General features: G+C 43.0%; 1 protein-coding gene across 2 annotated transcripts in view; it reads right to left on the minus strand.

The window, feature by feature from the left end:
• Positions 1 to 16,669, minus strand: part of ABCB11 (ATP binding cassette subfamily B member 11) — a 105,340-nt gene that overhangs the window by 5,986 nt on the left and 82,685 nt on the right. For both annotated transcript variants that reach the window (XM_062187623.1, XM_062187614.1), the window contains exons 22-25: positions 11,012 to 11,215; positions 9,554 to 9,795; positions 6,202 to 6,358; positions 2,501 to 2,698 (exon numbers count right to left, since the gene is read on the minus strand). In XM_062187623.1, coding sequence (XP_062043607.1) covers positions 2,501 to 2,698; positions 6,202 to 6,358; positions 9,554 to 9,795; positions 11,012 to 11,215 — 801 coding nt within the window. The remainder of the gene's footprint in view (positions 1 to 2,500; positions 2,699 to 6,201; positions 6,359 to 9,553; positions 9,796 to 11,011; positions 11,216 to 16,669) is intronic.

Here is a 16,669-nt window from a genome sequence, read left to right on the forward strand (position 1 = left end):
AGACGAGAGATAGATCTTCCATCTGTTGGTTCATTCACCAAATGGCCATAATGGCTGGGACCGAGCCAGGCTGAAGCCAGGAGCCTGGCTTCTGGGTCTCATGCATGAGTGGCAGGGGCCCAAGCACTTGGACCATCTTATGCTGCTTCCCCAGGCTCACTAGCAGGGAGCTGGATTGGAAGTGGAGCAGCAGGGACTTGAACCAGGGCTCATATAGGATGCCAATGTCCCAGGTGGAGGCTTAAACTGCTATACCAAAATGCCAGCCCCAAGAAAAAGAGAAATTTTTCAAAATTGATTAAAAATAATAGGTTTTTCTACTTAAGAATATTTCCAGTAATTTTTTCAATGACATAACAATGTATGTTGTGCCTGGGAAATGGAAGAAATCATCCTGACTTCTTCATGGGCCTTGCTTCCTGAGACTGCAACAACCACTGAGTGGCGGAGAAACATGCTCTGTACGCACGTCAGCGTTGCAGAGGTCAGACGGGAAGGATCCAGGTCCCTATGGCCCACGTTCAGTGACAGGATAGCACTGACTTTGAAAATCTGAACCTTCTCACTTGCAGTAACATTTCCTGTGTAATGGGTTTCCCGGGTTCATCTATCACCACATGCTTTCAAACAAATTAAAATCTTTACACCTGAAGTTAATCACAGAAATGACTATTTAGGTTACAAGCAATCAACTTTTCCTCCTTATATTCAGAACGCCCTAGATTTTGCCAAAATCTATCACTTATTTCCTCTCTCTTCTATATGCAACAGAAACTCGAGTTGCCTTTTTCAAGTTTCTGTCAGCATTTCTCTTCATAATGTTACCAAACTTCACTGCAATGAAGATGACATTACCCAGGGAAATCAGAAAGTACTTTAAAAGCCTTGTAAACAAATGGTCAAGAATGGAACAAAATGAAATGTTTTCAATCCATATCTGAACCATCTCTCTTTTTTCCTTTTTTTATTTGTGTGTGTGTATGTGTGTGTGTTGTTCTTTCTTTTTTCCTTCTTGTTTTGAAACATCTCTTAGAAAACTACTTGTGAGCATGCACCAATAAAAGAAGGGTGAAAACCGGAAAATGAAGATTAGGAAATACTGAATCTAATCCAAGAAAACACTGGAAGGAACTCACAGGATGATAATTAATTTTGCAACAAGCAGAGGTGACAATTAGTTCAGGCTATGACAGAAAGGAGGGCAACAAGTAGGTCTGTCAGCACAGATGGCAGGATGGAGGGATTGGAAGAACATGGGATTATTATAAAGGCAGAGAATGGAAAAAAGAGAGTATTTTAGAAAAATACTCAAGATAGAAAATGTAATGATAATGTACCTCTCTATTTGAGTGTGAAATGAACAATATTTACACAATCATTTTAAAAAGTGTAAAAATTGATCTTCAACTTTTAGAATCAACCTAGAGTGAAAGCAGGAAAGAGAATCAATGTTATGAATGGAATCTAGGCATTTTGTATTGTTGATAGCATGAAAGTATAGTAAGGACTTGAGACGTAAAAAGAGAGTAAGAGGTGAAAACAAAGGAAGGATTGCTAGCATTCTCATCTTAAAAAGTGGGAGTTCATGAGATATTATCTGTAAGTGGTGGAAAAGCAACACAAGTATACTAAATGTAAAACAGACTGTTAAAATGCTGTTACCATATTGGGAGGAAGTGAGGAGAAGGGGAATGGTGAGGGTAAGCAAGATCATCTGTTAAGAATACGTCAACAGGATCTACATTTGTGAAACTGTGAAATAGCACCATATCAGTTAGAAACATAGAAGTGATTACTGGAGATCTAAAAGCATCAAGTAGTTAACAACAGTTGCCTTGGACCAGAGAACTAGGAGGTGTGGGGTAGAGAGACAGAGCAGGGTATTACCTTTTATTAAAAACCTTTACTTTACCTTTTAATCTTCTGCACATATAACTTCAAAGGAAAGGAAAGAACAAAGAGAAATGAAGAAAATGCTGTGAAAAGTAGGCAGTTCACCCACTTTTCATATACCCTTGCCAAAGTTTTATCATACACGGCTATCAATCTAAATCCCTTGTGTTATTTTAGACTTCAGTTTCTTGAACCAGAACTGTCTCAGCTTTTTTCATGCCCAGTCCCCTTTCTTGCTCATTTATTACTGTGTCCTTTACCACCCCCGCTTTTTCCATTCCTGGTCATTAGTTTCCTGATTAGTCTGCACTTTCTGCTCCATTTACGAGTAAGTGAACGCTTCTGTTAAATACACTCATCTCCAGCTTTGCAGCGTGCCCGGTTTTCTGTGCCTAACTGGTCAGCAGGCCATCTGGAACTGGGAAGAAAACGATGTTAGAAATTGTGAGGTGGCATCAGGTCAACCAGCAAATGGCTGGGACCTGGAGAATATCCACGGAGGTAAGTGTGCAGGACAAGCACTTTCGAGGGAGTCTGGCAAGACTCAATCTGGAAGACAGCAATTGTGCCCATAAACAACATCCTCTAAAGCATCGGCACTGCTTACCACTTTGCCATGGTCAGGGTCATAGAAACGTTCCAACAGCTGAATGCTGGTGCTTTTGCCACATCCGCTGCTGCCAACAAACGCCAGCGTCTGCCCGGGACTCACTGACACTGAGAGACCATTGAGGACTTGTATATCAGGCCGAGAAGGATATGTAAATTTGCAGTCAACAAAGTCAATCTTCCCCTGGAAGTTGTCCTGTGGATGGGAGGGTTGGAATTAAATCCTCATATATTCCTACTGGAGTCTAGAATACTGAAAGTATACCTAAATCCGAGTTTTCAATCCCTAAGAGGCCTTCAAAACCAAGCTGCCAAAGTCAAAGTATAGAGCTAGGGCGGTGCTGTTGCACAGTGGGCTAAAGCCTTAGCCTGCAGTGCCGGCATCCCATATGGGTGCCAGTTCGAGTCCTGGCTGCTCTACCTCTGATCCAGCTCTCTGCTGATGTGCCTGGAAGGCAGCAGAGGATGGCTCAAGTCCTTGGGTCCCTGCACCCATGCGGGAGACCTAGAGGAGGCTCCTGGCTCCTGGCTTCAGATCAGCTCAGCTACAGCCACTGCAGCCATTTGGGGAGTGAACCACCAGATGGAAGATCTCTCTTTTCTTTCTCTGACTCTACTTCTCTCTGTGACTCTGTCTTTCAAATAAATAAAATAAATCTTTAAAACATTTTTGAAAAGTATAGAGCTAGCAATTTAATGAAATGACATTCATTTTTTGAAAAAAAAAATTGTTCATTGAGCAAGCACATCCTGAATATAGTCAAAGGCTGGACAAATAGGAAACAGACAAGTGTATGTTTCTCATAACATCTGACGTATGGATTATATGTAGTTTGGCACAGAATTTATGCTTAGACCACCAATCACCATCTTGTAACCTCTGTTGTAGATTCAAGGAATGTTAGAACTACGAAGAAAATCAACCCAATATGGTAATTTTTAAAGCCCCCTTCCTATTCTTTTTTTTATTTTTATTTTTGGAAGCCTTTGTTCTCCCTCAAACAAATTTCTTTTAAAAAGAATTTAATCTAGCTGGCGCCGCAGCTCAATAGGCTAATCCTCCGCCTTGAGGCGCCGGCACAGCGGGTTCTAGTCCCGGTCGGGGCACCGGATCCTGTCCCGGTTGCCCCTATTCCAGGCCAGCTCTCTGCTGTGGCCCGGGAAGGCAGTGGAGGATGGCCCAAGTGCTTGGGCCCTGCACCCGCATGCGAGACCAGGAGAAGCACCTGGCTCCTGCCTTCAGATCAGCGCGGTGTGCTGGCCGCAGCGTGCCAGCCACTGCAGCCATTGGAGGGTGAACCAACGGCAAAGGAAGACCTTTCTCTCTGTCTCTCTCTCTCACTGTCCACTCTGCCTGTCAAAAATTAAAAAAAAAAAAGCCGGTGCCGTGGCTTAACAGGCTAATCCTCCGCCTTGCGGCACCGGCACACCAGGTTCTAGTCCCGGTCGGGGCACCGATCCTGTCCCGGTTGCCCCTCTTCCAGTCCAGCTCTCTGCTGTGGCCAGGGAGTGCAGTGGAGGATGGCCCAAGTGCTTGGGCCCTGCACCCCATGGGAGACCAGGAGAAGCACCTGGCTCCTGCCATTGGAACAGCGCGGTGCGCCGGCCGCAGTGTGCCTACCGCGGCGGCCATTGGAGGGTGAACCAACGGCAAAAAGGAAGACCTTTCTCTCTGTCTCCCTCTACTGTCCACTCTGCCTGTCAAAAAAATAAAAATTAAAAAAAAAAAAGAATTTAATCTGGGAGTCAGCGCTGTGGTGTAGTATGCTCCTCCACCTGTGGTGCTGGCATCCCATATGTGTGCCGGCTCGTATCCCAGCTGCTTCTCTTCCAATCCAACTCCCTACTATGGCCTAGGAAAGCAGTGGAAGATGGCCCAAGTCCTTGGGCACCTGCACCCACATGAGATCCAGGAAGAAGCTCCTGGCTTTGTATTGCCCCAGCAATTTCATGCATTTCATATATACAGATTTAGGAACATAGTGATCTGTCCCACCTACACTCCAAGACTTCTTCTTCCCTCTCCTGTCCCCCCCACCCTTTTTTTTGACAGGCAGAGTTAGACAGTAAGAGAGAGGGACAGAGAGAAAGGTCTTCCTTCCATTGGTTCACCCCCCAAATGGCCACTATGGCCGGCGCTGCGCCGATCTGAAGCCAGGAGCCAGGTACTTCCTCCTGGTCTCCCATGCAGGTGCAGGGCCCAAGCACTTGGGCCATCCTCCACTGCCTTCCTGGGCCACAGCAGAGAGCTGGAGAGAGGAGCAACTAGGACAGAATCTGGCGCCCCAACTGGGACTAGAACCCGGGGTGCTGGAGGTGGGGGATTAGCCAAGTGAGCCACGGCACCAGCCTCCATTCATAGTTTTTACAAAGACCTATTTTCAGTTTATTTTATACTCATGAAGTTAACTCTCTACTAAGTAAAGAGTTCAACAGATAGTATGAAGAAAAAGACGCTGTTCCTCAACAGAAGAGACAAGGGCTGTAAACAACCATTGAATCTCAAAATGTTCTTTTCACTTCAATACATTACATTTTAGGTACTCTGTTAGTTACCCCAGGTCGGGGAAAACATATGATATCTGTCTTTGTGGGACTGGCTTATTTCACTAAGTATAATGGTTTCCAGTTGCATCTATTTTGTTGCAAAAGACAGGATCAATGAAATGAAATGACATTCTGTTCCTTAGTCTAGCAGGTATAGAATGAAGAAAGGCTTTAGCAGTGACGTGAATGACCTTTGACCTCTTACTCTGTTTTAACCCAGGGGGATTTCCTTGATATTCATTCCTTACATTTTGAATGGAAGAGAATAGCTAGAAGACATTATTACAGAAACCACCAACTGTCCAAATCCCTACAGCTCTGTTCCCCCAAAGACTTAAAATAATACTATGCTTGAAATGTCTTGGAAAGTTACTTCAGGTCTGTCCTGCAAAATTGAATAACTCAATTTTATGTTAGGGTGCTCAAGACTCTCTGAATTATGAACTCTAGGAATGGCCAGACATTTAATAGACCACTAAAAGGCTTTACTTTTACTGAGATGAGGAGAAACAGAGTATTTGACTACTTTTAAAAGATTTCAGAATTGAGTTCAGATACACAGTTGTTAAATCTGTTTTGCTCTATTGAATATCCTGAGACTTCTAAAACTGGGCAGGGAAAATTAAAAATCACCTCCTCAGAGTACCAGTTAGAAGAAAAGATACTTGTTGAGATTTAATTAATTATCTGGGAAACCACATGAGCTAAAACCTGAATCTTGATGAATTGAATCATTTAAATTTTATTAAAAAGGAAGAACTGGTTTTCCTACATGTCACACCAGTACAGCATTTTAAAGCATGCTGGTTGAGTACATCTCTGATGACATCTAGTTTCATTCATTTTGGAACTAAGTGTGTTTTATATTACACAGAATGTATGTCACTCTTTGGATATTGCTGCCATATTCAAATGTCATTTTTATGAATGATTTTTAATGCTAATTTGCTTAACTCCTTTACATTTATAAATATGCTCTCTGTCCATTCTCAGTACATGTGAATGAACCCATGTACTCTATATTGGATGGCATGAACCTATATACTATATACTCCATGTGTATTAGCTAAAGATATTGTCTGAACATTCCCAATGGCTGGTCTGTGTGTACACACACACAGAAGGACAGCCCTCTTCCTTCTCAATACTTACCCATTTTTCACCTGCGCTGCTGTACACATTGATTGGAGGTTGTCGGTCCAGCAGTTGAAAAAAGCGTGCAGCTGATATTTTTGCCTTGGCATAACTTGGGGTGTAAGAGGAGGCTCTCCCAAGAGCTGTTGCACTCAGAACAACTGCAGAGATCACCCTGTAATCAAACAGACAGCCAGGAGGAGAGGAATGGGGTGTGATCCGAGTGATGACCTAAGAGGCAGGAGTTTAGGAGTTTAGACCTGGTTGGGCTGGGAAAAGATCAAGTCACTTCAGATTTGACTGGGAATGTGTTATATGAAAGAGAGGTGAGGGATGGAATGAGTGAAAAGGGAGAACTCAGACCACTACACCCAGATTCAATTCTTTTTTTTTTTTTAATATTTATTTATTTAAGAGGCAGAGTTACAGAGACAGACAGAGAGAGAGAGAGGGACACACACACACACACATACATTCAGAGAGAGAGAGAGAGGGAGAGAGAGAGGGAGAGAGAGACTCCATCTGCCAGTTTATTCTCCATATGGCCACAACTGCTGAAGCTGGGGCAATACAAAGCCAGGAGCTTCTTCCTGGTCTCTCATCTGGGTGCAGGGGCCCAAGGACTTGGGCCATCTTCCACTGCTTTCCTAGGCCATAGTAGGGAGTTGGATTGGAAGAGAAGCAGCTGGGATACGAACCGGCGCCCATATGGGATGCCAGCACCACAGGTGGACGCCTAGCATACTACACCACAGCGCTGACTCCCAGATTAAATTCTTTTTAAAAGAAATTTGTTTGAGGGAGAACAAAGACTTAAATATATAAAAATAAAATAAAAAAGAAAAGGAAATAGGAAGGGGGCTTTAAAAATTACCATATTGGGTTGATTTTCTTTGTAGTTCTAACATTCCTTGAATCTACAACAGAGGTTTACAAGATGGTGATTGGTGGTCTAAACATAAATTCTGTGCCAAACTACATATAATCCATACTTCAGATGTTATGAGAAACATACACTTGTCTGTTTCCTATTTTCCAACCTTTGACTATATTCAGGATGTGCTTGCTCAATGAAAAAAATGAGTAAATGAAGAAGTAAATAATATGGTGAAAGATCTGTTGCTGTATAGATTATGTATAGATTAGGTCAGCCCCCAAAGTTGTCCACCAGTACTGCCATGCACTGAGGGCCTGTGTCAGGTGGGTACGGGAGGCAGAGGGTGTGTCTTTCTGCTCAGTTTATAAGCAGGAGTCATTTTAGGCTTGAGTTGAAGACTCAGACATCCCCAGGAGCCCAATTCAAAGCTCAAAGAAGTGAAAAGCACTTGTAATAAAATGGGAGGTGGGGAGGATGACCTACCATTAAAGCAAAGTCAAAAAGCAGGAATTTTCTGTAGTTCCCAAATTTTTACATGTTTTAAATAATTTTTAAGAACCTTACATAAGGTGAGCATTTAGCCTCTAGGCTAAAATGCCCATGTCAAGTATTGGAGTACTTGGGTTCAATCCTTGGCCCCGGCTCTATCTTCCTGCTAATTCGGACCCTGGGAAGTAGCAGCAATGGTTCCAGTGACTGGCTCTCTACCACCCATACAAGACACCTGGGTTGAGTTCAGGCCTCCTGACTTGTGCCTCAGCTCAGTCCAAGCTATAGCAGGCATTTGGGGGAGTGAATCAGTGAATGAGAACTCTTACACTGTCTGTTTAATAAATAATAAACCAGACAAAATAAAACAACCCAAACAACTCAACTCACGCCTTTTAAAGCCTGGCTATAACAAAACACACTTAAAAGCTAGCTTTACAAAAAAAAAAACAAAACAAAACAAAAAAAACAAACAAAAAAAAAACAAAACTTATATAAACTAGACAAAAACAAGTTAACAGTGTTTTCTGATTTGGTTTAGTAGCTTTAAATATGCAAAGACTTAGAAAAATACTCTCCTGGTGGGAGTGGGTGTAGTAGGGCAGGATAAAAGTGCTGGAGGAAAGCTACAGGTAAGAAGGATAGAGAATGAAACCCAAAAGATTTCTACCAAGTTCGCTTTTTCTAATGTCTTCCAAGGCTATCTGAGACCATCTGCCCCTCAGTATCCTCCACCATACCTGTAGACATGTGTGCCCAGCCCCCTGGTGCCTTGACACACTTAGGGACTCATTTCTGCAAATGTGAGAAACAGGCCTTAAGGCTAACCTCAGGAAAGCAGTCTCTGGTCATAAGAAAGGAACCTAATGCCCCTCATGGTCTATGCTGTCCCTACTTAGGTATTGGCTGGAAACACTCCCTCTTGGTCAAAGAGTAGAATTCAAATATGATAGCTCTATGAACCGTCTCACTCAAGACCTCTAGAGTTTCTCAGCAATCAAACATGGCAGATTGTTTGTAAAAATGACCACACTGGGGCCAGCACTGTGGTGTAGCAGGGAGAGCTGTCGCCTGTGATGCCAGCAACCCCATATGGGCACTGGTTAGAGTCCCACCTGCTCCACTTCCAATCCAGCTCCCTGCTAATGTGCCTGGGAAAGGAGTGGAAGATGGCCCAAGTGCTTGGGCCCTTGTATCCACGTGGGAGACCCAGATGAAGCTTCTGGCTCCTGCCTCCAGCCTGGCCTTGTCCTAGCTGTTGCAGCCATTTGGGAATGAACTAACCAATGGAAGGCCTCTCTGTCTTTCTCTCTCTCCTCTCACTCTTTGTGGCTTTGCTTTTCAAGTGGACAGATACATTTTTTTTTTTTAAGAACACATTAATTCAGCCTGCTATGCATCTCTTTTCAATATGGCTGTTTTACTGCTCTCACCAAAAGACTAATTCCATTTTTCTATTCTTTAAATCTGGGCTTGAGATGATGGCCCAAAGCACTTGGGTTTCTGCCACCCACAGATGAGTGTACTTGGCTCCTGGTTTTGACCTGGCCCAGCCCTGGCTGTTGCAGACATTTGGTGAGTGAACCAGCAGATGGAAGATCAATCTCTCTCCCCAACGACCCCCTCGCCTCTTTCTGTCACTCTTTCAAAGAAATATCTTTTTTTTTTTTTTTTTTAATCTGTGCTTGGCTTTCTTTGGCCAAACAAATGTTAGAAAGGGTGACACAAGGAGAGACCCGAAAGGTACTTGCACACTGGGGCTTGTCCTCTTGTTGTATTTGCAGCTCTCATCAGAGAGGCCATGTGGACATAGAAGTACACTCAGAAGCCTGATGGAGTCAGCCCAGGCCAGAAAAAAGCACTGTGACAACCCACAGAATCCTCAGAAATAATAAATCCAGCAAGTGTGGGTTGCTTTATTGTACAGCAAAAGCTAAGTGAGAGAATCAGGCTATTCCTCCCTTGAGTGTTCATCTTTCATAAACATTGCTGGATATTCCTCACCTGAACACATAGCTGAAGTGCAGCCCCTCGTTGGAGATTAAGTAACCTCCATATCTGTAGGAAGCAGAATTTGCAATAAATGTTATGCACTGGGAAAAGCCAAAGCAGAGTCCGTAAACATTTGCCTTTTTGATGGCCGTCTTGTATGGCTTCTCCAGCTCAGCCTCAAATGTTTCGATAAACTTCCTTTCCTTTCCAATTCCGGCAACAGTGCGGATGTTACTGAGGGCTTCATTGGTAATCTGAAGAACGAAAGAGAGTCTTAGAAGCAAAACGGTAGAAATAATTCCTTTACAGCATTTCAGCCGCTACATGGATTCCATCTGGTGCAAATGGCAGAATGTGGTACCAGCCAGAGATGCGGGCACACTCCAGAAACACAAACTGCTGCCGGAATGAACCCCAACTGGACCGTGAGACAGTTTGTCAAATACAGTCCAGTTCCACCGTACCATGGCCCTGCTGCCTCCACTTGTGGCAGAGAGAGGAAGGGGAAAAGAGATACACGTGACTACCCTTGAAAGCATTTTAACTTCTTTGAGAATTCTTTTGACATGTCCAAAATGGTGTCTTTAGATGTCTTCTGAGATCAAAGATCATTTAATGCCATAATTTAAAATAATACTCTATTTTCCCCAAAATTAATCTACCTAAATATTGTGTCTAACTTAAGTACAATGCTTATCTTTTAGTCTATACTAGGAACCTGTGTTTGTTTCAATCCACACTCTAGGGCAAATCATTGTTACTTCTGAGTGAGAGTCAGGCCCAAGCATGTGTTGCTTCTACCACTGGCACAGGCAGTCATTTGGCTTCTGCCTACTGGGAAGTTTTCATATTCCCTCCTTTAAATGACAAAATATAGATTACAGAGAATTTATTGAGTGTATGTATGCGTATGTGTGTGATTTCTGATGTCTACAACGTGATCCCCTCACTTATCTCTGATGACCAGATATTAATTAGAACACACTTTTTTAAATGCATATTTAAAACTTGGACTGTGGCTTGTGATTCTGTTTGGAAAGGACATCGGCCATAAGCCTAGCTGACACTGATATGTGAGCATAAAAAGTGTGTGCTGATAAAAAAGATGCTAGCTCCTCTTTATGTGGACAGCATGAGTCCGGGAGCCCATTAGGCTGGAAAACCTAACAGACAGAAAACCGGACCATTCAGGCTTCCCGCAAGCAGATGTGGAACAAATGTCTGTCTAAGAGGATGTCAAACACGCAACCCTCTGTGTTAGCCTCATGCTTTCTCTGCACCTGCTCAAATGCATGGCCTCAGAGCTTTCTTGGAACAAGGCACATATATAAAGAGCTAGTGGGAGGTTTCTCACAGGGAGAGTTTTTGGGCTGGCAGCTTCCTTAAGTCTCTTTGGCCTCCCCATTTCTAACCATTTGTCTGAGAGCCGCTCAGCCTCATACAGTCTGGAAATTTGATCTATGAGATTACCTGTCCCGCCTTCTCCAGTGCCTGCTTGTCTCGAGAGGCAAATCCTGTCAACATCTTGGTTTGGACGGCTCCTGACAGAGCCAAGAAGGGGAAGAAGCACACTATGACCAGGGTGAGTTTCCAGCTGAAGAGGAAGGCAATGATCATGGCCACGGTGACGTTAGTGAAGGAATTGACCATCATTCCGATTTGAGAGCCAGTAGCCTGGGAACAAAAGCAATTAGCCTATCTCAGAGTCTATCCTACCAACAATCAGTATGGGAAAAGGCTATTTTACATGAAAAAGGTAGGACTTTTTTTTGTTAGTGTGATAAAATATTCCTAACAATGTTTACCATTTTAGCCAATCATAAGTTGCAACCCAGTGTCAATAAAGACATTCACAATGTTGTATAACAGTCACTAACGTCTATACCCAAACCTTCCATTATTCTCAACCAAAACCCTATAGCCATTAGACAATAATCTTCCTTTCCTCCCTCCCCCAAGTACCTGGTAATTTTTATTCTGTTTTCTATCTCTATGAGTTTGCCTATTCTAGATACCTCATAGGAGTAGAAACAGACATTTGTCTGTCTGTTTCTGGCTTAATGTTTTTTTTTCTCTCCTTTTTAAAGATAGATTTATTTATTTATTTATTTATTTGAAAGAGTTACAGACAGACAGGGAGAGATGGAGGGGGATCTTCCATGCACTGGTTCACTCCCTAGATGGCTGCAATGGCCAGAATTGTGCCAGGCCAAGGCCAGGAGCTTCCTCCAGGTCTCCTACATGGGTACAGGAGCCCAAATATTTGGGCCGTCCATCTTCCACTGCTTTCTCAAGCCATAATCAGGGAGCTGGATTGGAAGTGGAGCTCCAGGACAAGAACGAGCACTCATGGGATTTTGGCATTGCAGACGACAGCTGAACTCGCTATGCCATAATGCTGGCCCCTGGGGTTAATGTTTTCAATGAAATGTTCGTTTTCACTGTAGTATGTCAGCATTTCATTCTTTTGTAAGGCTGACTATGTTCCATTGTATGTTTATATCACATTTTGTTTATACATCCATTGATGGACACTTGTTTTTTTTCCCATCTTTTGGCTATTATGAATAATGTTGCTATATGCGCTGATGTGCAAATACCTATGCATGCCTCTGCTTTCTATTCTTTTGGATTTGGGCCTAGGAGTGGAATTTTTGGGTTGTATGGTAGTTCTTTGTTTAAAAAGTCAAGTTCTTTTAAATAATGATATCCCCTAATATAACTGAAAACTGGATTAATAAAAGTCTACTTTATTCATGGCTTCTCAGAAGCTCAGCTATTGACTAACTTCATTTTACAGATGTCAGAGCCAGAGCAGCACACCTGAGATTAACGCAGTCCTAAGCATGGTCTACATGTGTCTCAGGCACATATGTGTTTGGGTTGTTTGAAAAATACCACAGCACTGGGCTTGGGCCTTTATTATCAGTGACGATGACTGTTTCCTCTTTAGTTATATGGATAAATTCATTCATTTATTTATTTGAAAGGCAGAATGACAGAGAGAGGGGGAAAAACAGATACCTTTTATCTACCCAGAATTATATTTTTAAAGTTGATACAAGACTATTACAGAATATTATTTTGATTTTTATTGAAGTTAGCCTGTTCATTGGTACAAAGTTACATGTTACCTTAACATAAATGTGTTCAGATGGAAAAAATGGATTCAGTCCCCAACATAAGTGGAGGTGGACCACTGTGGTAAGTACTATAAATACTAATCAGAAGCATTTTATGGCTCCAAGTCTTCATTGCAGTTACAGCTATGCAGATGTGACTAATGTTTGGTGTATGCTGTATAAAATATTGGGCATTGTGGTACAGTGGGTAAAGCTGCCAGCTATGACGCCAGCATCCTATATGGGCTGTTTCATGTCCTGGCTGCTCCACTTCCAATCCAGCTCCCTGCTAATGCACCTGGGAAACAATGGAAGATGGCTCAAGTGGTTGGGCTCTTGTACCCATGTGGGAGACCAAGAAGCAGCTTACAGCTTTGGCCTGGTCCCGCTCTGGCTGTTATAGGCATTTGGGGAGTGAACCAGTAGATGAGATCTCTCTCTCTCTCTCTGTCTCCCCCCCCCCCCCCATAACTGTGCCTTTCAAATAAATAAAATACATCTTTAAAAAGAAAGTCAGGACCGGTCCTGTGGCATAGTGGGCTAAGCCTCTGCCTGTAGTGTCAGAATCCCATTTGGGCGCCAGTTCATGTCCTGGATGCTCCTCTTTTCATCCAGCTCTCTGTTACGGCCTGGGAAAGCAGTAGAAGATGGCTCAAGTATTTGGGTTCTGCACCCACGTAGGAGACCTGGAAGAAGCTCCTGTCTCCTGGCCTTGGATCAGCCCAGCTCCGGCCGTTCCAGCCTTTTGGGGAGTGAACCAGCAGATGAAAGACCTTTCTCTCTGTCTCTTACTCTCTCTGTCTGTAACTCTACCTTTCAAATAAATAAAGAAAATCTTAAAAAAGGATCTTCATTACAAGATATTTAAAATTTATCATGTTATGATAATTAAAATGTAGAGTTTTAGCATAGATGAAGCATAATTGATCAATGAATGAAAACACAGAATTCCCAAATAGCTCCAATGTGTATGGTAAGTTGGTATTCAAGATGGGAAGGAGGATGTCAAACAGTGGGAAATGAAATCTGTTATATTCAACAAATATTGTTGAAATATTTTCTATCTTATTCGAAGAAACCAAAGCCACAAATCTACTTACATCAATATTAAGATAAATTTGACCTTGGTTAGCAATCTCTCTCTCTCTCTTTTTTTTTTTTTTTACAAAGAAGGTACTTTTTAAAAAACAAAAATATTGGGACTGGTGCCGTGGGGTAGTAGGCTAAGCCTCTGCCTGTGGTTATGGCATCTCATATGGGTGCCGATTCATGTCCCAGTTGCTTCTCTTCTGATCCAGCTCTGCTGTGGCCTGGGAAAGCAGAAGAAGATGGCCAAGTGCTTGGGCTCCTAACTCTGACTTTCAAATAAATAAATAAATCTTTTAAAAAAAGATAATTACATATTTCTCCTTTAGAAGCTCCTTGCAGGCTGAAGGACACTATGTAGTCTTTCATTTTTTTTTTTAAAGATTTCTTTCTTTCTTTTTTTGACAGGCAGAGTTAGACAGTGAGAGAGAGGGACAGAGAGAAAGGTCTTCCTACCGTTGGTTCACCCCCCAAATGGCCACTATGGCCGGCATGCTGCGCCGATCTGAAGCCAGGAGCCAGGTGCTTCCTCCTGGTCTCCCATGCAGGCACAGGGCCCAAGCACCTGAGCCATCCTCCACTGCCTTCCTGGGCCACAGCAGAGAACTGGACTGGAAGAGGAACAACCGAGACAGAATCCAGTGCCCCAACCGGGACTAGCACCCGGGGTGCCAGTGCTGCAGGTGGAGGATTAGCCTAATGAGCCATGATGCTGGCCTAAAGATTTCTTTATTTACTTGAAAGTCAGCATTACAGAGATGGAGGAGAAGCAAAGGGAGAAAGGGAGAGAGGCTGAGAGAGACAGGGAGGGAGGGAGAGAGAGATGGAGGGAGATCTTCTGTCTGCTGGTTCACTCTCCAAATGGCTGCAATGGCTAGTGCTGGACCAGTCCAAAGCCAGGAGCCAGGAGCTTCATCTAGGTCTCCCACATGGGTACAGGGGCCCAAGCACTTGGGCCATCTTCCATATGGGATGCCAGTGCTGCAGGCAGTGGCTTTACCTACTATGCCACAGTACCAGCCCCTCGTATGCACTCTTACAGAAGTTGAGAGTAATGTAGTAATTGCCAGATATTGGAGAGAGGATGAGAGGGAGAGGGAGGGACGAGGAAACATTTGTCCATGGGTAAGCCATAGGAGATAGGAGAAATAAGTTGCAATGTTCAATTGCACAGTAGGGTAATCATGGGTGATTATAATCATTGTCTCAGATACATAATAAATGTTTGAAGAGATAGATATGCTTAATCTGAACATTACATGATATATTTATATTTTGAAACATCACATGATATCCCAAAAATGTGTACAATTATTATGTCAATTGAAAAAATAAAAATTAATGAGTAAGCTAAAACAAGAAGCACGCATCAACAAAAAAAAGTAATGATTTACTTATTTAGCTTAAGTTTAAGAGTGGGGAAAATAGGCACTGGAATAGTCAAACGATGAGTGAAACTGCTACCAAATTTCCTTGAACAGGGAGACAATGCATATCAAAATCCTTCACAATTATTATACATTGTAATCTAGTGACTGAATTTTGAGAACCAAGGAAGTAATAAATGATATGGCAAATTTTATTTTTACACTAATATAAATTTGGGGGGCCGGAGCTGTGGCTTAGTGGGTAAAGCTGCTGCCTGCAGTGTTGGCATGCCATATGGGTGCCAGGTCGAGTCTTGCCTGCTCTACTTCTGATTCAGCTCTCTGCTATGGCCTGGGAAAGCAGCAGAAGATGGTCCAAGTGCTTGGGCCCTGCACCCGTGTGGGAGACCTGGAAGAAGCTCCTGGCTCCTGGTTTTGGATCAGCTTGGCTCTGGCCGTGGCAGTCATTTGGGGAATGAGCCAGCGGATGAAAGACCTGTCTCTGTCTCTCTCTCTATCTCTCTCTTTGTCTCTGCCTCTCTGTAACTCCTTCAAATAAAATAATAAACTTAAAAAAAACCAAAAAAATAAATAAATTTGGGCAGGTATGTGGCACAGTGATTAAGACACTGTTTGAGATGCCAGCATCTCACATCAGAGTACTTGGTTCAAGTCCTGGCTCCACCGCTTCAAATCCAGTTTCCTGCTATTATGCACCATGGGAGGCAGCAGATGATGGCTCATGTATTTGGGGTCCTGCTATCCATGTGGGAGGCCTGGATGGATTTCTGAGCTCCTACCCTCAATCTGGCCCAGTCCTGGCTATTGTGGACATCCGGGGAATGAACCAGCAGATGGAAGATCTCTCTCCATCTATTTCTCTGCCTTTCAAAAAAAAGAAAAAAATAAAGAAAGAAAATCTTTTAAAATATGTATTTACTTATTTGAAAGACAGAGTTAGAGAGAAAGAGAGATCTTCCATCTACTGGCTCACTTCCCAAATGGCCACAACAGCCACAGTTGGGCCAGGCCAAAGCCAGGACCCAGAAGCTTCTTCTAGGTCTTCCACATCGGTGGCAGGGGCCTAAGGACTTGGGTCATCTTCATGTGCTTTCCTAGGCACATGAGCACGAAGCTGGATCAGAAGTGGAGCAGCCGGGACATGAACCAGTACCCAAATGAGATGCTGGTTTTGCAGGAGGCAGCTTAACCTGCTATGCCACAACACCAGCTCCAGAAAAAAATTAAAGTAACACAAAATTGTTTGTAAGGGGGAAAAAAACAAAAAGGAACCTATCAAGAATTCTTTAAGAAATGACAGTATGTTAAAATGATGTTACACTATCATTGAAAATGTTTTCGTAGAAGAAGATATATTGATGGATACATGCTCACATCAGAAATTTTAGGGGGAAAAAGAAAGGCTGCAAAGCAATAAGTAGAGATTGACCCTAAGTCTGCGAGGAACACATCTACTTACTGTGAAGGTGTAGGATTGAAAGTGAAACATCTACAGGGGTTTTCTTTTAAAAGGATTTCAGGTCATTGGAAAT

Source organism: Lepus europaeus, chromosome 1, assembly GCF_033115175.1.
Source record: "Lepus europaeus isolate LE1 chromosome 1, mLepTim1.pri, whole genome shotgun sequence".
Lineage (NCBI taxonomy): Eukaryota > Metazoa > Chordata > Mammalia > Lagomorpha > Leporidae > Lepus > Lepus europaeus.